The 23,708-nt window shown below is 30.7% G+C and overlaps 3 protein-coding genes across 7 annotated transcripts in view; 1 reads left to right on the forward strand and 2 right to left on the reverse strand.

The window, feature by feature from the left end:
• Positions 1–720: 720 nt before the first annotated feature.
• LOC101515619 (uncharacterized) lies at positions 721–3,295 on the reverse strand. The gene is made up of 2 exons (XM_004511104.4): positions 3,108–3,295; positions 721–2,483 (listed from the first exon to the last, which is right to left on the reverse strand). Exon 2 carries the CDS (start codon positions 2,308–2,310, stop codon positions 1,108–1,110), a length of 1,203 nt encoding a protein of 400 aa, XP_004511161.1. The 5' UTR covers positions 2,311–2,483; positions 3,108–3,295; the 3' UTR covers positions 721–1,107.
• A 5,849-nt stretch (positions 3,296–9,144) lies between these two features.
• LOC101514638 (protein FAR1-RELATED SEQUENCE 3-like) lies at positions 9,145–16,550 on the forward strand. Of its 5 annotated transcripts, none has more exons than XM_004511100.4 (7): positions 9,145–9,351; positions 9,836–9,989; positions 10,867–13,193; positions 13,272–13,361; positions 13,959–14,108; positions 15,063–15,178; positions 16,192–16,550. In XM_004511100.4, the coding sequence occupies exons 3-6, from the start codon at positions 10,980–10,982 to the stop codon at positions 15,171–15,173; spliced, it is 2,565 nt and encodes an 854-aa protein (XP_004511157.1). In that variant the 5' UTR covers positions 9,145–9,351; positions 9,836–9,989; positions 10,867–10,979; the 3' UTR covers positions 15,174–15,178; positions 16,192–16,550. The 5 variants fall into 5 exon arrangements, with proteins under 5 accessions (XP_004511157.1, XP_073226789.1, XP_004511159.1 ...); XM_073370688.1 differs by having other exon boundaries at positions 9,845–9,989; XM_004511102.4 differs by having other exon boundaries at positions 9,856–9,989.
• A 5,656-nt stretch (positions 16,551–22,206) lies between these two features.
• The window catches only part of LOC101514093 (serrate RNA effector molecule-like), a 6,294-nt gene continuing 4,792 nt past the window's right edge, over positions 22,207–23,708 (reverse strand). The window contains exons 10-12 of the mRNA XM_004511098.4: positions 23,306–23,559; positions 23,033–23,212; positions 22,207–22,646 (exon numbers count right to left, since the gene is read on the reverse strand). Coding sequence (XP_004511155.1) covers positions 22,586–22,646; positions 23,033–23,212; positions 23,306–23,559 — 495 coding nt within the window. The 3' untranslated portion in view covers positions 22,207–22,585. The remainder of the gene's footprint in view (positions 22,647–23,032; positions 23,213–23,305; positions 23,560–23,708) is intronic.

Below are 23,708 nucleotides of genomic sequence, written 5' to 3' on the forward strand. Positions count from 1 at the left end.
AACAATACCAGAACTTGAAATTCACAACCATTGCAACCTAGGCAAGTCCAAAACCAGTCTCTTTTAATATTCCCACACAATATGAACACATAAAACTGACTTGGAGATGGTCAACCAGAACGACGACAAATTAGGGTTTTTCAATGAGGTAGAAAATTGGGTAAGTTAGGTGGTTTTAACTTTGTGGTTTAATTGCAATTTTGATCCCCTTATTTTAACTAAATCACAAAAGTAGTCCCCCCATTTTATTTCTCTCCAATTTTGATCCTCCAAACAGAATTTTGATCCAAAATTTGATGACATGATATTTTTTAAAGTCACACCACACTATTTGTGATCATAGATGATCAAAACTGCAATTAAGCTAAAATAGGGGATCAAAACTGCAATTAAGCCTAACTTTTTATAGTAATTAAATGAACAAAAAAAATTAATTTATAATATTAACAAAAATGCTTACTTACTTACCACACAAACGCCACATCAATTAAAATGTCCATGTGGCAAATGAGTCAGATCCACATATGCATTTTTGGTGAGTAAGCATGTCCGACTATGATAGAAAGGATTAACTTGGATTTAACGTAGTTAATTTAAACAACCAACTTACACTTTTAAAAATTAAGGAACCAATTACACCTCAAACAGGTTATAAAACAGCAAAACATGATTGAATGTTGTCACTTGCAACAAGAAATTGCATTTGGAAGACCTGTCAAGTTTCAAGTAAAAATCTCAAATATGAGGCTTAAAGTAGCCATCAATCAACGTACACAATAGCTCAAATATGATGCTGAAAGTAGCCATCAATCAAGGTACACAATAGATGACGGAATTTTTTAAAGTGCAAAATAAAAGACAAGATACGGTAAATGATCTAAGCTATATGAAACAAAACATCACTGAAAACTGAATATTGGAAAGTCAATCACCACAAGTGCACAGGGACCTTTAGTCTTAAGATTAATTTCGACACACTAACGATAACACTGTAAAGAGTAAACAAAGCTGCACACTTGCTTAGATTTCAAGAAGTGCCACTATCTCTGGTCTAAAATGACATTCTAATGAGATTTTGATGATTGAAAACTAGAATTCTGAGACGAACTAATAGATAAAAGGAATGAACTTGTACTTAACTCTGCTTGCATATTTGGTGTATCTTGGGCCAAAAGACTCAACCATCAAAGCCTCCTCCATATCCGCCTTCTGCTTATAATACAACAAACAAACCGCTACAATGAATAGCAGACTCAACGGTGCTCGAAGCGCAAGGCAATATGTCACAAACAAAAGCGTTGTTGATGAATATATTGGATGGCGCAACCATCGATAAGGTCCGTATTGCACAACAGAAATTGGAACCACCACATTTTCTGAATACTTAGCAAGATACAATGTGGCATTATAATGCAACAGAAGAGTTGCAATAATCAAAGCCCAGATTCCAATATTGCTCCACCCACCTTGTATGAGGTGAGGCGCTGGCCCTTCAAATGCTGCAAGCCAATGGCCAACCATGATCCCTGCACTGAACAAAAGGCGAGACCACATTGGCAAGTTCACATCCCATTTTGGGTCATGACGCCGAGCATAATAATCTCCATATAACCGCTTGCGGACACTAACATTGAAGAAAAAGAAGTAATGATATACAACAAAGAAAACAAAAGGCCAGCCTTCAAGGTATCCACTGAAATAAGCTGGTGGAACAAGGGTGAGCCATGTAAATACTGATGTAACAATTGCACATTGCTCAAATATGTTTGCCTCACCAAGCATGTGTTTCCGAAAGCAATATAACCCATAAACTGCAAGCACTATGGCCACCAACCATGGCCAGAAGATCCAAGTCCAGCTAAAGTACATCCAGAAAAAAGGATTGAAGAGCATATTAATTGTCCATTTTGTGGCTGTAGTTATGACAGATAATATCCCAGTCAACTTCACTATATCAATTGGAGTCAACTGCAAAACAGTAGCTTTTATCGAATCAAAGGATAGATTTTTGAAGTACTTTAGGACTGGATCACTAGAATCCGTGCTGGCTTCATTGGAAATTGAGCATCTGGGAAAAGGTAACAGATCAGCCCTTTTTCTTGTCGGTCTAATTAAGGAGGAAAAAGAGTTTCCATGGCTGCAGTTCAACTGAAAACTACTGCGCTTGGGTCTTGGGTGGGGCTGATTACTGTTAGTAAGTAGATCAGCATGAAATTGTTTGTTGAAAGGTCTCAGAAAGACATTGTTGCTCACAATAGAGAAACCAAAAGGTACAACTTTGGAGTGTGAAAGAACTTTTGCTGCTTCCATCACTGCTTGAGACAAAATTACATAAAACTTTTCCACTGGCTGCACCAAATATCATTCCACAAATTGAGTTACTCAACAATCATAGTTGATGGATCCAACCGACAGGTGAGGCAACGGAACCAGACATGTATTGTTTTTGTTATTCCGCCTTATGCAGGTTAGCCAGCAACAACCTTAATAACATCAAAATTCAATATCAATCAATCTTGAACCAGCATTATTTATAGGCACAGAAAAACCAACAGCCATAAAACAAATATCAGATTATAAAATGCAAAATGACTACTAATTTTCAAGTCTCCACCTCCTAAGATAAACAAGATACCAACACTTCAGATTAAAGATGTCTCTTAGTGTCCAACGCATGTCGATGTCTAACACCAACACGGCACTGACACATGTGGCTATTGGCTACATACAATCACTTCTATTTACTCAAATTATTACAAGTGTCTATGATGTGCTTCATAGCTAACCGGTCTAGTATCATCTTTAAGAAAAGTACAAAACCAATTATCATCAACCTAACATCACTAAAAGAGTATGATAAACTCAAAAAGACCCTCCACTAATTTAATATATGTTATTGAAGAGTCACTTTATAAGCACAAAATTAAAAAAAAATGTGACCCCACAAAAAAACACATTATTCCATCGTGTAACCAAGTCATGCAAATGAACAAACATATGGTGTGCAGATACAAAACAAGTTGCAAAACCAGGTAGCACATTCAATGAAGGAGTCGAAAATGGAAGAAAGAACAAATAAAAGATTGAAAATGAAATAGGAGAGGTACCAGTAAACAAAAAGGAGAGTTGAGTTTGGAGCGAGAATGGAAGGAATGAGTAGTTTGAAGTTGAAGAGAGACAATTGTTGTGTTCTGTCCTGTAATGTTTATGTTATCTATGGAGTCACCAACAACGCGACCCCCTTTTTGACAAATACACACGAACTCACACACACACGCCCTTATATGTAATTGTTCATTTATTTTGAGAATTTAATCCTATAAAATATTTATTGCAGTGAAAAACTTATTCAATTTTTAGTATCTAAATATTTTTCATATTTAGTTTTTGTTTTTAAGAAAATTCATGTGTATTAATTTAAATTAAAAATTAATTTATTAATTTTCAACTTTTAATTTATTTTATTTTTACTTTAAATGATTTTATATTTCATTAGTTTTATAATCTTCTGTTAGTGTACTTTTTTTTTAAATGATTTGAAATAAAAAGAAATCATTATAATCTTTTAACATTAGTTTTTCATATTTGTAAGTATTTTTTAGTTAAATTAGTTTTGTTTATATATTTTAATATTAAATTTATAATTTTTATTATACTAGTTTTTATTTTTATTTATTTTAATAAATTATTTATTTTATTTTTTATAATATTAATATCTTTATTTTGATTTTTTTTATATTTTAGTTAATGTTTTCAAAGGTAAATGTAGATATTTTTGTTTATAGTACATTGGTCTTTTACATTACAAAATCATAATAGGACAAAAGTGATATTATTGATTTATCTTATCGTATCGGTCTATCGAAAATATTTGATTAAAATAGAATGTAATTGTTTGTTTTATTTATCAATTTTATTCACAAGCTACAAATTGTAGCTTTGAAAGAAATGCATGACACATTTTGGTTTGCTGCTAAAACAAACACATACTAAGAGAATTTGTAATTTTATTTAAAAATTAAATATATTTTTAGTCTATATAAATATAACAAATATTGATATTAATTCTAAAAAAAATTCTTTAAATTTTTGCCTACAACTTTTTCCTTTACTAGTTTTAGTCCTTACTATTAACTTTCCACCTAGATGGCACAACACTTGTCACATGGCATTTTTGGACTCAACCAAATAATTGAGGGTAAATTATTCGAGTTCTAGTAGGGGAATGAGATTTCATGGGTTAAAACAAAACCCAAGGAACTGATCAGCTTCCAACGTCTTCTTTAGAATGGTGAAACTCATGATGATAATTTTGAAACACAAAGAAATAAATGTAAATGACTAAGATTAAGTACATATTATCAAGACTCTTTATATCTTGAATCATCTTCATATATATGGAGAAAATAGATAATTTGATATATTAAAGACCATAGTCTATATAAATGATGAGAATCAATTAGGACATAACACAACAATATTTAAGACCATAATCTGTATGATAGTTTCACTAGTAGAAATTTACCTTTTTAAGTCGGTTAAAATGTACATTTTAAGTCAGTTCCGTGTCTGAGTTAACAGCAAACGATTTAATAAACACGTTATTTTTAAGTCGGTTAAGTTGAACTGACTTAACAGAGCTTCGTCCTTTTAAGTCGGTTCAACTTAACCGACTTAAACATTCATGTTTATTAAGTCGTTTGCTGTTAACTCGGACACGGAAGTCGGTTAAAATGTACATTTTAACCGACTTAACAGAGCTTCGTCCTTTTAAGTCGGTTCAACTTAACCGACTTAAACATTATAAATTCAGTTCAACAAGTCATCTTTTTAAGTCGGTTCTTTTGATCAACAGACTTAATAGATAGAGTTAAAATATATATTTTTTTTATAATAATTTTATCATTTTTTTTATGCTCTTACTCCATACATACATAAATACAATATTTCGTATTAAATTTTAAATTAAAATTTTGTACTTTTAACCACAATTTTATATAGCTATATAATAGCCAAAATATACCGTAATAGAAGTTCATATAAAATATAGAGTACAAAGAATGTCTATCATTTCTGATTATTCTTGGCAAGACAAAAAATCATTTAGATGTCAATTAATAAAATTACAAAATCACATTTAGCAATATTCAATAGATATATATTCAAGCACCGTCATTTTCTTCAATTAATTCCAAAATAAAATCCACACAACGTTCTTGAACTTCTTTAATTTGATCCGGATAAAATGATCTCGAGTCGTCAAATATCTGGAAAAAAAAAACCCAATCAATAACAACATATAATTTTTTATCATATGAACATACAAAAACACAATCAATAACAACTTTTAAGAAATTTACGTACTTGCATCCATGAATCAACAATACCAGCTGTTATAATGTTCAACATATGTAACATGACATAATAGCCACACTTATAATTTGAAGCTTGTCTTTGACTCTAAAATTGAAATAAAAAAAATGTTAAATGCATAAAATTTTTATAATATTATAAATAAAGTTTTTATTTTTAAACAACTTACTATAGGAAAACTCCATGTTATCTTCGATTTAACTCTTAAACCTAGCAACTTATAATAACCTTCGAAAACTCTACAAAATAAAAATAATTATTGAAATTGTGTTATAAAATATATTACAATATTTATGAACAATATAAATAAATTAAATACTTGCAAATCAACAATCTGACATATTTTTTTATCTGGCTTCCTTTCCAATGAACATATAAAGACTATATTGTGCTCCTTAGGATTGATAATAAGCAATTGCCAATGACGACTACGATACACAATTAAATATATGTTATATTCAATTTTCTCTATTATAAACGATGACTATAACAGAAAATACTTATTTTATGAGATAAGGTGCTAGGTAACAAGTTCTTTTTTCCTCGTACAACTTCTTTTGAATGTGGACTTGAGCATTAGTTGAATCATTTTCACTTTGGATGAAACATGGATCAATGAATCCATACACTTCACTATTTCCTAAGTCAATACAACGACGATATAGATACCTAAGATATGAAACTTAATTTTCATTATAAATGAAATTCATAATTTGACAAAATTTACAAATTTACAAATAAAACATACTTACGTTAGCCAAACTTGTAAAATGGTGATGCATATCTCTTCTTTACCCATACACAAATCTATAACATCTTTCAATGGAAGGAAAAAAAAACTAGTTCCACCATGTTCCAACTTAAATTCTAAAGGCTTTGACGTTTTCATTGTCATTACCATCAATTGTTCAACAGAATTTAGTTGAAAGTTTTGTCTTTTTGGTGGAATATCATTTTTCTTTGATACCTCAACAGTCTAAACCATTAAAATATTATATTAGCCAACATAATTCACCAAGTATTACTTTCAGATTTAATTGATAACATACTACATTTGTAAAGTTTACACTTTTTCTGCCTTTCTATCTAAAATGCTATTGTTATGGTATATTTTTTAATTATTTTGTTGAAGAGTACCTTATCTGCCTTTATACATAAAATGGTATTGTTATTGTATAGTTTTTAATTGTTTCGTTAAAGAGTATCTTATTTGTGTATAGTTTTTAATTGTTTCGTTAAAGAGTATCTTATCTGCCTTTCTACGTAGAATATTATTGTTATTGTATATTTTTTTAATTGTTTTATTGAACAGTGTTTTTCAGCCAAAAAATAAAAGAGCAAACTTAATTGATTTAGATTAAACAAAAGAACGTTGCAATCCCTCCGTTCTAAAACAAACTCACCCTAAAAATATTCATGTCTAATGTCTTTAATACATAAAATAAAATATTACATTTATAAGTTTACACCTTACTATCTATATGCTTTCTATATAAAATACTACTGTTTTGCTCCACACAAATTTTAAAAAATAAAATTTCTAAAAAATGAAATATGTAATTTAATTTGAGAATCAAACCTGTCTTAATGAATTGATGAAATGATGACGATAAAACGGCAACGTTTGTAAAGTCGAATCCAAGTTGTAGGTGCTTCACGATACATAGGTTAGGAATGGAAGGAAGAGGTTTAGAGCGCAGATGTTATGGGAGCGGAAGATAAAACGCTAAATACACGGCATTTTTATTTTTTTTTAACCTGCCTTAAATCGGTTATCAATATAACCACATTAAATATTTACAAAATTGCCACCGCCTTATTTATTAAATGACATAATACCGCCTCATTTTACATTTTATCCTTAATTCGGTTATCAATATACCCGCGTTAAACAAATGTTAAATATTTACAAATGCCACCGCCTCATTTTATTAAATGGCATAAATATTTATAAAATTGTCACCACCTCATTCTAAATGACGTTTTATCCTTAAGTCGGTTGTCTATATAACGCATTAAACAAGTTTTAAATATTTACAAAATTGCCACAGCCTCATTTTATTAAATGACATTTTATCTTTACGTCGGTTATCAATATAACCGCATAAATTTTAAATATTTACAAAATTGTCACGGTTTCATTTTATTAAGTGGTTTATTTACAAAATTGTCACCGCTTCATTTTATTAAGTGGTTTACCAATTAAAATGATTTAGCCACGTGGAATATGATGGAATATATTAACCGACTTAAATCTGCTGAATTAAAAACTCAATTTTCTACTAGTGTTTAATTAATTATGTGATTAAAAATCTAATTATACTTATTATTTAATTTAATCACTAATCAATTAAGATTTATAATTGATAAATAGTGAAAAAAGGAAATTACTTAACCAATTTATATTTCTCTTGTAAACAGAAAATTGTTTAAGCATCAAACTTTTGAGAAAAAAAAAATTAAGAACTAAAATCAAAGTTTGATATATTCAAAAGAATAAAAAAATCTATTTTGCGCGCTAGTGATATCCTCTGCACATTTTCTTTAACATAAAAAAATCTATTTAGCCCTATATAAATAGCCTTATAATTTTATTTACAAAAATATCTCAATATTGTTAAAAACAAGTAAAATTAATATCCTTTGCAACAAATAAATAATGGAAGGCACTCATTCTAATCAAATTTTGTTAAATAATTGGTTGTTTGCTTTTACTATAGCATCGCAAAATCGATTTCAAGTGGTTATACTTGTTAGGGTTAAAATCTTCGTCACAAGCCACCAAGAAGCAAATATCAGTTAGAAGTTGTTGCACCACCCACGGCAGATACCACCACATATTCATATTTTTATCCAATGATCTTGAAATTGAACCTATATATATATTTCAACACTTACATTGATTTAATAATAGATTTTCAAGTAGGAGAACCCTGATCCGGAGCAGGGCCGACCCAACACGTTATGAGGCCTAAAACGAAATTACGCTTTTTCAAATTTTAATAAACAAATTATTAATATTTTATTTAATAATTATATATATATATATATATTTTTTAACAAAATTAACGACATTTTCAAATCTATTTTCTCTATATTTTTCAAAGAATGAAATAAAATAAGACATTTCAACGGTTTTACGGCAATATCAGGAACTCGTGTAAAATTTTCCATATTTTAGTTGAAGAAGAAAATAATATATATATATTGTACCACTCCAGCAACTCATGTTAATAATATGTTCATTATTTGTCTCATTGATCTTTTAATTTATAACTAGTATTTCTCATATGAATGATGCACTCACTTTTTATCTCATGATTATTCAATTTATAATTAATATTTTTCTCATCTCTACTGTCTTAATTAACCAATTTAGTTGTATTGAGATAAGTATTAAATGATTTGTAATAAAAACAAAATATTTTATTTAATTTATATAAAATTTTATTAAAATTAATTTTAAAAATATTAAAATGTGAGACATTCTTTTTTTAAATAAAAAAATATTTGAAGCCTTTTTCTTAAATAAAATTTTGTTTTTTAGGAAGCACCTTTGTTTTAGTGGCCTTACCTTTGCACAGACGATGAAAAATTAATTTTAAATTTTAATTTTAATTTAAAATTAAATCATTTAATATTAGTGTTATAGTCTCAAAATATCAAATTCAAATCCCTTTAAAAATAGTCGTAAAATACTCATAAGTATGACAATGATTTAATAGAAAAGTTTTCAATTTTTATTTATTTAAATGGTTTGATATTTAAATTCAAAAAAATAAAAAAATAATGAAGCGGTAGCAAATGAGTGGGAAGCGTTGAAGTGGGAAGTTGTAAACGTGTTTGTCTCTACACTCAACTCCTGATTCTACGCTGTAATTCAATCTCTTCTTTCTCTCTAAACAAAATCCCTAATCACCAAACAAAAACAATAAACGCTGCGTTTTAATTCCACTCACAATCACCACTTCAACTCAGGTGAATTTTTCTTAATACGTTTGGAATGCAAAACAGAATGCAAAAAAGTTTGGATTTTAGAAGGGGAATTTCATATTTTATTTTAATTTTTGTAATTTAACAATTAATTACCTTTTTTTCCTTTGTTTTTACTTTTCTGAGTGTGAAAGGTGAGTCATTATTAGTAGCTTGTAATGCCAATGTTGTAAAAATGTATACATTATTTTTAGGGTCAGTAATTGTGTGATGAAGATTATTGTGTTTGTTGATATAATGTGATATATGTTTTTCAATTTGATCTTCAAATGCAGTTGAATTGAATGATATATTTAATTGATATGCATAGTGTAAAGATATTTTACTTAATCACAGCTCTTAGATCATACAAAATATTTGACTTTAGTTTTTCTTACCTTGAAAGTCAAATGGAAGTTTATGATTGGTTTTACACAGACATTCTATCAAAATTAATCTCTTGAATGATTGCTGTATATATTTTATGAAGTCATAATAGTCAAATTCAAGGTAGGATCTCGGAAAGAGTTGCTTGCGGCAGAACCGAGACGGGGCTTGACGGAGAAATTGGTGGTGTGGTATCTAACTATCTGGTTGCAAACACTCCAACGCTCGTGTCAGTGATTGAATGAGGCGAGTGAGATGTAAGAATGGAAAAGTTTGGTCTAACCATTAGTGGAAGTGTTTGCCTTGTAGACTTATATGTGATTAAACTTTTTTTTATTTTTTTTTCCTTTTTCAAAGAGGCAATGCTGTTCTAAATTATTATCTCCTACTCTAATCTCAACGTTGGAGTAGATAGTTCCATATAGTCTAATGGAGTCTTGTCTTGTTGTTACTATATGTTCAAAATCAAAATGAATGCTTAAATTTGTTAATGTAATGTTTAATAATACTGTAGTAACTTTTTTCATCTTTATTTTTGATATTTTTTTTATACTATTACATTCTTTGATATCTAATATTCCAACTCGATGTTTGTTGTTCTTTATATAAAACAAATTGACGCTTAAAACTTCTATTCACATGTGGACTACTTTGAGGAATTTTTTCTAATGTAAATAAATATAATCAGTTTCATTTTATTTTGAATTTAATTTTTTTTTTATGTGAGAAATGTTCCACTAGTTTCAATTAAGAGTTTTTCTGAACATTTAAATATTAGTTTTCCCCAATTGTTATCAAAATTGTGATTATGTGGGTACCTTAACTCATGTAACTTCAATAATTTTATCCAAACTGCTCACAACCAACCTTCCAGGGTTTTTTTATACAAGTTTTTTTTCCATGAAATGAGATAGGATTTATTAATTAATATATGTAATAAGTAATAAGTTTACAAGATTGATGATTTTAACTTTTTAAACTTTTTGCATTCCTTACAAAATAAAAAACTTTTGGCAATTCCTCCAACCTTCCTTTTGGATTCTAGAATTAAGAGATGTATTTCCTATTTGCATAAGCATATATTTTCAATGATATGTTTATTTACATTATGTTCTTCATCAATGCCTTGTGTAGGTAGATAATGCTGGCAATTTCCATCATTGTTGTAAAAGTATAAGCACGAGTAAATTTTTCTATTCCTTTCAAGGGAAATCCATTGAAGTATTCTTACCATTAGCTACGCTACCATGGAAGTTGAAGCAGTGGATGAAGGGGAAAACGATGATAAACCCGCTTCAGAAAATGACAAATTTAAGAAAAACCAGGAACAGATTATGACCGCAAACTCGACTGAAAGACAAGTGAATGATGAAGATGGTGATGCATGTAGGAAACCACAAGTGGGCATGGTGTTTGAATCTGAAGAGGCTGCAAAGTCGTTTTATGAAGCATATGCAAGACATGTAGGATTTAGCCTCCATGTTGGTCAATTCAGTCGTGCTACGCCCGATGGTCCAATTATATCTTGGGAATTTTCTTGTTCGAGGGAAGTATTAAAAAGAAAGAATGTAGTAAGTTGCAATGCAATGCTTAAGATGGAGAGAAAAGATGTGAATTGGACAGTGACGAAATTTGTTGAGGATCACAGCCATTCCCTAGCTTCCTCTAGAAAGGTGCAGTACCTTCGACCGCGTAGGCATTTTGCAGGTGCTACAAGGAATGTTAGAGAGACATCCGATGGCAGTAACGATTCGCTTGTTTCTATGAATGGCAATCATTTAGAATCGAATAGTATAGTTAGGAGTTCCTCTCCAGCAGAAAAAAGTCACTCGACAAGAAACATTGGGTCTTTTGCTTATGTAAGATCATCCCGAAAGAGGACTCTCGGAAAAGACGCTCAAATTCTTCTGAATTATTTTAAGAAGATGCAGGGTGAAAACCCTGGTTTCTATTATGCAATACAACTTGATGATGAAAACTGCATGACCAATGTATTTTGGGCTGATGCAAGGTCAAGAGCAGCTTATAATTATTTTGGTGATGCGGTAACTTTCGACACAATGTATAGGCCAAATCAATACCAAGTCCCATTTGCTCCATTTACAGGAATCAATCATCACGGTCAAATGGTTTTATTTGGTTGTGCATTATTACTAGATGAATCTGAGTCTTCCTTTACATGGCTGTTCAAGACATGGCTATCTGCTATGAATGACCGACCTCCTATTTCTATAACAACAGATCAAGATAGAGCGATACAGGCAGCTGTTGTGCAAGTGTTTCCAGAAACTCGTCACTGTATCTGTAAGTGGCACATTTTGAGAGAAGGTCAAGTAAGACTGGCTCATATTTACCTTGCTCATCCTTCATTCTACGGTGAGTTGTATAGCTGCATAAATTTTTCCGAGACTGTTGAGCATTTTGAGTCAACATGGAAGTCTCTTCTAGATAAATATGATCTCCAGAAAAATGATTGGCTTGAGGCAGTGTATAATGCTCGCAAACAATGGGCCCCTGTTTACTTTCGTGACACATTCTTCGCTGCGTTAGCTTCAAACCATGGGGTCACCTCCTTTTTTGATGGCTATGTAAATCAACAGACAACCTTACCTTTATTCTTTAAGCAGTACGAAAGTTCACTCGAACATTCACTGGAAAAAGAAATCGAAGCAGATTATGAGACCATTTGTACTACACCGTCATTGAAGACTCCATCACCAATGGAACAACAGGCTGCAAATCAGTATACTAAGAAGATTTTTGCAAAATTTCAAGAGGAACTTGTGGAAACTTTTGCTTATACTGCAGATAGAGTTGCAGATGGCGGTGCGGTCAGTAAATACAAGGTTTCAAAATATGAATATGATTACAAGGCATATACAGTCAGTGTTACATCAGATATCACTGGAGTGAAGGCAAATTGCAGTTGTCAGATGTTTGAATACTCGGGCATTCTATGTCGACATATATTGACTGTCTTCACTGTGACAAACGTTCTTACCCTTCCACCACATTTCATTTTGAAACGATGGACAAGGAATGTGAAATACAGTGTTGGAGCAGACGAAATCATACAAGATCCACTTAGCATTGAAAATCTCACTTTTCGTTTTAATAGTTTATGTCGAGAAGCCATTAAGCTTGCAGAAGAAGGGGCAATAGCTGTAGAGACTTATAATGCTGCAATGAATGCCTTAAGAGAGAGTGCTAAAATGGTTAGTGTCATGAAGGAAAATATCGCAAAAGTCACACCTCCGAGCACTCGGGATAATGGAAGCAATCAAGAAGACAATAGCATGAAGAGCCCTTTATCTATCTCTGAAGCCATCCCATCATTGTGGCCTTGGCAAGATTCAGCGTTGCATCACTATAATCTTAATGACATTGGGCTTCCTGTTAATGATCTTAATCATCCTTGTATTCCTCCTGTTGACAATTTCAATGGCCCTCCGCATAACGCAGTATTGAACTGAATCACCCAAATAATTACTGCTAATGTGTCATTTATTCCTTTAACTCACTATCATTTATCGATGCAGGTTGTCCTTACTTGTTTCAAGTCTATGACTTGGGCTATAGAAACTAAGAACTCAAACCCTTCCAGTAAAGTTGCAGTGATCAACATGAAGGTATGTATGTGTAGATACTACTGTTTTCCTTTTCAAGTGTCATTTAAAGTTGTTTTATCAATAAATTTTGTTGTTTTGGATAAAGTTAGTTTTCATTTTTTGATGATACCCTTGACTATTTATTATCTTATTTTACCTAGTTATTGCTTTGCAATAAATAATTAAGGGCATTATTGATTAAACAATAATTAATGTTGCATTGAACTTTGAAAACAGCAAATTAATAAGAACAAAATTCTTCAGCAAAGGCGACATGTAAAAGGAAATGGAAGGAATACCTTTTATGTTCTGCAAGCCGTGTTTTCTTTTGAGTTGCAGTCTTTGCATCTTTATATATTAAGAAAAAGATATCTCAATATACTTTGTATGATATTCTGATTAAATTTAATTTGGCTTCAATATATACTCTGTAGTTGCAAGAGGTCAATCCCTTTCCAGATATTCATTTAAAATAATCATGATCTCAAGAGAAAATAAAAACAACTTAAGTTATTTCACTTACCATATCACTTTCTGTTTCTGTGCTAGAGAGTACTTATGAATATGTGTTGAAAATATTCTTTTTCTACCTGTTAATTATGTTAACCCCTTCTGTAGCTGCAAGACTATGCCCAGAGTCCTTCAGGAGAGACAGAAGTACAATTCAGAGTGACAAAGGTCACTTTGGAGCCGATGTTGCAGTCTATGACTTACATCAGTCATCAGCTCACGGCACCTGCCAATAGAGTTGCTGTTGTCAATCTAAAGGTATTTAAATTTAGATTGTGAGCCTCTACTCTTCCTAGCTCAATATTTTATAATCAACTATGGTTTGTGTGCGACATAAATTTTTCCTGCGAAACCTTTCACTTCATATAAATGAAACCTCAAAATAGGTGGTTTTAATGACTTCCAAATAAATGTGACGAACAAGCCCTCATAATTTATAGCTAAAGTGCATAACCCTTGCATTATGTTAAATTTTTTCCAACTGTGTTGGGTATTGCTTGATTCACCTCTATGCCTCGAGATGATTGAGTTAATGTACAATGTGTAGAGTATATGTTTCAAATTAATGTAGAACTGACACTTCTGATTGAAAGCATGTTTATATCCAAAATTATTCGTAAGTCTTCACCTAACAGCTTAAGCTCTTCGGGTAGTTGGTTTTTGATGGATGATAATATTCTTGCGCCTGATATAAGTATTGACACTAATTTCAATTCCATTTTCTTTGTAAAGGTTAACTGGTGTGCTTATGTTAGGATCTTGCTAATCCTAACCTTCAGAGATTAGCAAAACGGGATTTTTCGCCCATGAGTTTATTGATTAAGAAGAAGAAGAAGATACACAAGGGATACTAATCCCCTCGCAACTAGAGAATGCTCTAGTTCACAACTTTCACAAAATAAATTCCTATTCTCTAACTTAGGGAGGATAGCCCTATTTTATAAATTATTGGACTAACAAATATAGCGAGGGAAAACGAATCCGCAACTAACCAAACAGAAAAACATAACAGAAATAATTCGCAACTAATCTAACTCCTAACCAAAGCTATTTTACATTCTTACCCCTTTTCCTCTAATAGATTAATATGAGTTTGTCTTGGTACCTAACTGCTTATGTAATATTCTGTAGTTTAAGCAAACTTTTCATTTTGTGTTCTATAAGATTGTGTCCAAAGTATTTTAGCTTATTTTATGGCTCTATTTCTTCCAGCTCCAGGATACAAAAACAAGTACTGGGGAAACACAGGTGAAATTCCAAGTTTCCAGAGATATGTTAGGTTCCATGTTGAGCTCTATGGCCTACATCAGGGAACAACTATAAAAGTTGTAAGCATTATATTTCCAATCATTCACTTTTATCTTTCTTTGAAGTATTGGATAAAATTAAAATATCAATTTTTATGCTCTTCATTTTAGTTTTTAAGCAATTTAGTTTGAGTAATAATAAACTTGAGCATATATTATTCTTATTATGTCAAGAATGTTAGGCCCCCATTTACTTTGTAAAAATATTTCTTATTTTTATTTTTTAAAATGTGTGTTAATTTTACTTGTTAATAAGGGGGTAATAGACTTTTGAAGTGAAAAATTGTCTCTATTTCTATAATCAACGAAAATGTCAAAAACCGCTTTCATTATTTCCAGAAATGCATTTTCATTACCTAATGTTTCATCTTCTCTCCATGACAATGGTTCACTTCAAGAGTCTCTCATTAAGGTAAAATTAACAAATATTTTAGAAAATGAAAACACAAAATATTTAGAATTGTATTAATTGTCCTGCACTAGTATTTAACCAATAATATTTGATATAAATAGGCATAAAAGGTTATCACTTTTTCATCATCATAATATAAGTTTTTTATAATATCATAATCCATCAATCAGAGTTCTTATGTTTGATGTCTTTTTCATGTGAACCAAACAAAATAGGGTAATTTCCCCTTTTCTCCATTAAAATCTCTCCCCTTGTTTGAACCAAACAAACTATGGTTTGAATGAAATTATACAGATCTTTTTTATTATCCGGAAACATAGTATCCTTACCATGTTAATGAATTTTCGCCAAGAAAACCCCATTATTTTTATTTTTCAAACTGATATATTAATAGCATCACCTTAATCGCCATCATCATATTCGTAATTATTGTAGTTTTCATTATCTTGATCATTATATATGTCATTATCATATGTGAAGAACACATGTGCTGATCTAGTACTTCCGATTTTCTTCAATTTTTTTCCTTTCATTCTTTCCGCCGCTTTTTCTGTGTTAGACTGTTAGCTAGATGAATTTAAATTGATACTTATCATTTCTAAATCATATATTTTTGTGACAGATACAATAAATTTTGGACACTTTCAACGGCGGAAATGTCAAAGTGCAGTCTCAACGATACTCTCACATTCATACTCATAACATTTTTTTTTTCTCAAGGTTTCCATGTTGATAAACATTCATGATTCGTGTACCTTGGACCTTTCAATAATAGATGGTGTAATTACCTAGGAATTTATAGTATATCAACAATGTTTACACTAGAATTGGTTAGACTTTTTTTCTTTTCATATTATGCTTTCCTTCTCAAGTTTTCTAGTCTAGCATACCGATTATACACCATTTCCATTATGGAAATTTATTTTGTACATTTGACATCTGAATAACAAGAATATAACATAGGAGCATTGGCGATTTCTACATTTGTTTTGCATGAGAGATGGTAATGTGCTTTTATTGTTTATCAAAAGTTTTGAACCTACTTGTATATAAAAAAAACTTTGAACCTACTTGTATGAAGGACATGTTTATGAAGATTTACCATCAGCAATAGCACTGATACTTCGAACTCATGCTTTCATTGGTTACCAGCACTTTGGGGGTGTACAAATCATAATCTGGGAATTGTAGTAATAAATCTTTTTAAAGGTGATTGGACAAATAATTTAATCTAGTGCTACATTTGTAGTATAAGTCTATATAAATTAATTCTACAATTGAAAAGCTAATGAGGAGACAGTGGCACTTCACTTAACTTATGTATAATATGTTTGTGTTAAATATTTTGAAAAACTAATGAAAATAAGTTAAAAATATCTTATAAACATATAATAAGATTGTGTAAATAGATAAATTGGTCTATGAAATTATAAGTTTCAATTAAATTAATTTTTAAATTTTATAAACAGAAATCATTTTGAAACATATTTTTGGAACACAAATACGAAGACATTGTAGTTAACTGTTCATATATACCACTTTAACTTTGCACATAGAAAAAACGTAACTCTACACACTTAGAAACCAAGTTTACACATTACTCTCTCTTTCTCTCCATTTTCTTTCACTTTTCTTTTTCTTCTTCTTTCATGCCTTCTTTCTCATTCACTCCAAAAGTAAATTTACTTTGAATTCTTCTTCAATTTTTCCATTTGGATTTTGGTTAAATCTTGAAATAGAAAGAAAGAGAATGAATTAAGAAAGATAATAATTTAGGTGTCGACATATATAGTGTTAATTTAGACCATTCTTCATAAATAATAGTGTCAACATTAAGGTCTTACAATTTTTTATCAAAGTAGTTAATAATGTACAAATCACTGATTAACGAAGTACATTAGATGGTTAATGAGTTAAACCTATACACAATATAACTTTAGGAGTATTCACTACACATGAATTTATATTGGACTTTAAGAATGAAGATTTGTGTGTTTGATTGATTTTGACCTTGACAATTGATTAAAAATGCACTCCCATTGATGGTTTTTGTAGCAATTGATGATTTGTTAGAGTTTATTGGTGTTGATTGATAACTTCTTACAATCATATTAACTAGCTTGAGTTTTGCTGATTTTGTGCCAATAATCTTGTTTTGTGTGTTTACAGTGACTTGCTGATTTTTTAGGCAATAACATGATTGTTGTGCAAGGATAATTGTTTGGATTGAGTTTGGATTTGTTTTGAGGCAATAGTCTTGTTTTGTATTTGTTTTGATAGCTGCTCATAATATGAGTATTAAAATTAGTACCATAATAGTTATTGCATTATACTAGTTTGTAATTGTCTTTAATACAACTTGTGATAGTTGCTACATAATACTTTCTTATTGCCTCTTATATATTCTATTTTGTAATTCACGACAATTTGCTTTCATAGTTGATAATGTGATTTTTTAAGTTGATTCATTTTTATTGGATAATTCATAGTTGGATTTAAAGAAGTTATGTCTCATGTATCAAAAAATTGATTACTTAGTTAACGAAAACTATAGTTGATGATTGAAGAGGCATCAACTCCACAAGGGAATATTTGTTAAGCATAAATTTGACAGCACAAAGGTAAAGAAACTTTCATCTACGATGTAGAATTTGATGTTCAAGACTTGAGATTGGTAGAAATTTTGTAAAGTAGTATGAGTTGTAGTTCAATTGTAAAATATTTCATTACAATCCTTCTTGTCTATTGAACTAATTGATTCTTTCTAAAAGAACATAATAATTTCAAGGAGCGAAATACTATTTAATTCCAAAAGTTCATAATCATGATGTACCCAAAGTATAACTTGCGTTATCAAAATTCATATTTACCACATTTGTAACATGCTATAAAATAACTCCAAGTATAAAAAATATTCATTAACCACTTAATAACTATATTAACCACATTTTGACAAGCCACCGACCACATTTTTAACTTATTATAAAATTGACTATAAATATAAAAAGTTTCTTATTAACCACTTGATGAAATATATTTTAAATTTGTTTTTTTTTTAGAAATTTTTCATTAACCACTTAATGAATTATGTTAATGACTTGAAAGTAAGGAACTTGTTTAATGACTTGAACAACGGTGATTAGTGTAGTCCACAAAGTGATTAATGACTTAAAATTGAGGAATTTGATCATAAAAAATGTGGTTAATGGCTTGAGCAAAAGTGGTTAATGTAGTCTACAAAGTGGTTAACAACTTAAAACTAAAGATCTTGGTCATTTTTATCACAAGTGAAAAACTTAATCATTTTTATCATTTTTATCACGACTTAAAAACTGTGGTTAATGGCTTGAGCAAAAGTGGTTAATGTAGTTTTACAAAGTGGTTAACGACTTAAAACTAAATGTGGTTAATGACTTGAAAAATGTGGCTAATGTTGTTTACAATGTGGTTAATTACGTAAAATTTAGGAACTTAGTAATTTTTATCATAAGTAAAAATATTGGTTAATAACGTGAAACACTGGTTAATATACTTCACAAAGTGGTTAATGCTTTAAAAGAGAGGATCTTAGTCATTTTTATCAAAAGTAAAACACTTGATTAATGGCTTGAGATAAAGTGGTTAATGTAATCTACAAAGTGATTAATGACTTGAACTAAAGAATTTGGTCGTTTTTATCACAAATAAAAACTTTGGTTAATGGCTTAAAAAAATAGTAGTTAATGACGTAAAACTTATGAACTTGATAATTTTTATCACAAGTAAAAAACTTGATTAATGACTTGAAAAAACTTGGTTAATGTTATTTACAAAGTGATTAATGTAGTTCAAGCAATTAATCAAGTCTTTTTATTTGTAATAAAAATGATCAAGATTCTTAGTTTTAAGTCATTAATCACTTTGTGAACTGCATTGACCACTTTGTTTCAATCCATTAATCAAGCTTTTTACTTATAATAAAAATGATCAAGTTCTTTAATTTTATGCTATTAACCACTTTGTGGATTGCATTAACCACTTGTTTTCAAGCAAATAACCAAGTTGTTTAATTGTGATTAAAATGATCAAATTCCTTGATTAATATCATAATGGTCGTTAGTGCACAACCATACTTCTTGATACCTTGTCCCAAAATTCACACTCTTTTCTGTATGAATTATGGCTATAATGTTGAAAACAAACTTGGTATATCCTTACATAATTGTACAAAACAAACTTGGTGTCGTCTTAAAATAAACAAAAATAACCTTACATAATTGTTCATAACAACAAAAAAATAAGCAAACAAGTGTTTGAGGTACAAACGCCATCACATGCGTAAAATTGTTCAAAATAAACTATAAAAGATGCCAACAATGCACTTTGCAGATCCTTCATTTTCTTGTTTTTTTCCATTTGACTTCACAAATGGACTTTGAATGATAAAACTTTTGAAATGTTTGATGTGGGTTTTGCTAAACTGTCCACACTATGTTCACTTTGTTGATAAAAGTATTCAAATTAAATAAATAAATAAAAAAACAACACAACATTTTCTACCTGTAAGTGAAAAATATTCCATTAAGATATGACTAAGCCCAACAAAATTAAAAAGTTCATAGGAGGAAAATAATTAAAGATCCCAACAACTCGACAATCTTAAAACTCTATTGGAATTTAAGAGATAGAACATCCCTCCTGATTTTAAGATAAAAACCAATAAATCAATCTTCGATTAAACACCACACATATGCAATACTATAATTATTAAAGTCTAACATAAATTCACGTGTAGTCAATACTCCCAAAATTATATTATGCATTAGATTAATTCGTTAATTCATTAACCACTTTATGTACTTCGTTAACCAACGATATATACATTATTAACAATTTTGATAAAGTTCTGTAAGATCTTAAAGTTAACATTTTTTATGAAGAATGATATAAATTAGCACCATATAAGTATCAACTTTTTGTTTAGACATTAGTGTGCAAAAAACATGCTTTAACCCTTAAAACAACGAAAGCTCACAAAGAAACCCTTAAAGAAATATGAACTATTTTAATTACTAATTTACAATTTTAGAGATATATTTGTCAATTCGCAAAATTAAAAGATTAACTTAACTGACGTTTATAATTTGAATGAATAGTTTGTCCATTTCCTCTAAATTATTTTCACAAAACTCTTTCAAATATTATTGAAGTGTTATATCATGAGATTAGCACAAATAGGTTCTTATGAACCCCCTTGAGTCATTATCAAAATATGTTTGCAGGAGATAGCATTGCAAGTTTCAACGCTGCTCTAATTTCATTTGTGCAATGTTGACAAGTTTTTAATTCACCAGAAACATGAAATGTAGTTGGAGCATGTTATCAAACCAAGCAATTCAGTTAACTAGGGTCAGAAATGAGTTAAGTTAGGACAAACATGATTTAACTCAACTAAACACGACAACAATTAGTTCAATTTATTTCAACACAATAAGAATTGGTTCAACTCGAAAGCCCTACTCGATTTGACTCGTTATCACATTTGTTCCAACAAATTCTTTATTTGGTGAGGGCATTCTCTTTATCACAATTTGTTGGACAATTTGACAAGCTAGGAATGATGTTGTTTTTAATAGCACAATTTGGAAAGATTGGTTCATGACAAATATCATCAACTCAAACCTTAACTCTTTTGTGCAGCTTCTTGGTAATCAACCTCCCTCCTTAACTCCGAGGGTAGTCATTTGACATATCCTTCTCCTTTGCAACATCCTTTCTCCTGTAGGGTTGCTTCTATTATTGTAGCCGAGTTACTTGCCATTTTTATTTGCTTCTCTATGATCTGACTCACAATGTGCTCTGACTATGATTGCAGAAAGGATGTTGCAACACCATCTTATTGCTACCTTCATCTCTCACATACTCAATCAAGCTCAATGAGAGAGGGAAATGAAGTAGCAGATTGGCTGATAAAATTTGGGATTCTTTGGAAGATTCTTTCAGTTTGAAGGTTTGGCCTTGTTGATGCCTTGGGGATCATGAGACTTAAACATTAGCCTTTTTTCTTTTTCTATTTCGTTTCTTTTGTTTTTCCATTTGAAAAAAAAGTTCAATGAGCATTTAAAGATATCAATTTTGGTAAAAACAAAAAATAACTACTACTCTCCTTCATCCATTTTGTTGGATAAAAAAATGACATACATCTTGAATGCCTCTAACCTTTTATATATAGGATAAGAGGGAGTTGAAGGGATATTTTTTTCAATATAGGATTGATAATTCCTTAAATCATCTTATTCTTGTGTGCTTTTTACTGTGGTTTTATCATTCAAACTTAGATTTTATCCTTATATTTGTGCTCATTTGTAGTTGTTTTATGTTTGTGTAGTCTCTTGTAGTTGCATTGATAAATTTAAAAAAGTTTAAAAACCCATGAAGGTTAAAATGAAATTACCATCCAAAGCAAATATAGCACTAATGAAAAAAGACATGTCCCAGAAATACAACTCAATTGATAACAATAAGACCAATGATATATAGAAGCTCAAGTTCGAATATAAGGTTGCTCACGTCTCCATACCTAAGATGTGAATCAAGCCACTATACTACTTAACATTAAAAATAAAAATAAAAATAAAGAAGGCAAATATAGCGCTAATGAAAAGAACTGGTTTTGTAATGACTTTTATAATATATATAATTCTTAACATAGAGTATAAAATCTGGATGAGAAATTATAAATTCAAACTCAAGATGAAGGCGAGATTGTAAAGTCATCGCACTCAGGATTCCTCAATGATGGGAACATTCTATAAAAAAATATACAAATTTAAACTCTAGGGCAATAATTTACTCCCATTTGACATAAGTTTCCGAAAATAAGATTATTAGTTTCAGTTCACCAACAATTCGCAGAAGAAAAAGAGCATGATCTCAGTAAAAATATCAAAAACAGGATTATCTTTCAACTCTGCAGGCTGCAGCATGGCCACTCAATCTAACTGAACTTATAGAAAAAGCCGGTCACCCAAAAACACCTACAAACTCCGGTAGTCTATCACCGTGACCTCGTCATCTGGAGCATCCAGATCTTGATAACTGCACCACATTTGGTAAAACAAGTATAGCATACAAAGTTAATCACAAGAGAACAAACAAGAACTTGAACAAATCAATTAAATGCAAATGAAAATTGATATCTGCATTCTTATGTAGCAGGCACATGCTTTTTTTCCCTAACTTTGTGGCTACAATATCTATGTAATAAAAAGAAAACTCCATGAAGCTACAATAATTAAATTAACTATCAAACATTAGATTATGGATAAATAAACTGAGCTGAGGGTTGGAGTAACTGATTGGAGATATTAATCACCTACGCACCAAAAAAGAGGACATAAAAAATAATGCTAATTTAGAGGACTGGTGATCACAGAATTGAGTTGGAAAGGATTGGTTGGGGGGTCATGCATAAAACATTTTACCTTCGCATCTGCCGAGGATCTGGTCTAAAAGCTGGAGGAACAGCAATTATTGGTGTTGGTCCGCCCATGTGAGTACCAGACCGCATCTTTCTTCCAGAGGGATCATATGAAGGTTGTCCTTGCTCTCTAAACATCTGCATTGCAACTTCTGGTGGAGCAGGAACAAAGGGTCCTAGTGGCCTGTAGAGTTATTGTAGACTACATAATCACTCACCAAATCTAAAGAAATAAAAAATGTGTTGAAAAGAAGGGTATTTGGAAGAGGCAACCTACCCAGCACCAGGTACAGGCATCAATACTGGAGGGGGCATATCTGAGCCAAAAGGAGGTACACCAGGCCCTGCATATGTATCATACATTGTTTCATCATGGTTTCCCATCTCAAGCGCTTTAGGCCTTTCACGGGATGGGGAATCAGGTCTATCTCCATCATTTATTATGTCATTCCGTTCATGGTCTCGACGATTACCACGATCATCTCTCAATCGGCCCTCAAGACCTAACCGTTGCTTTAAAGGCCTGTCCTTCTACATATTGACAAAAAAAACAGAAAGGACCATAACAATTTGAAACTCAATTATAATATTCCACAGAAATACAATGCTAAGAAGACGTAAAGTCCTAAAGGTTAAGACATCAATTCCTAAAGGTTAGAAAAAGGTTCACTGTTTGACAA

Source organism: Cicer arietinum, chromosome 7 (assembly GCF_000331145.2).
Source record: "Cicer arietinum cultivar CDC Frontier isolate Library 1 chromosome 7, Cicar.CDCFrontier_v2.0, whole genome shotgun sequence".
NCBI lineage: Eukaryota > Viridiplantae > Streptophyta > Magnoliopsida > Fabales > Fabaceae > Cicer > Cicer arietinum.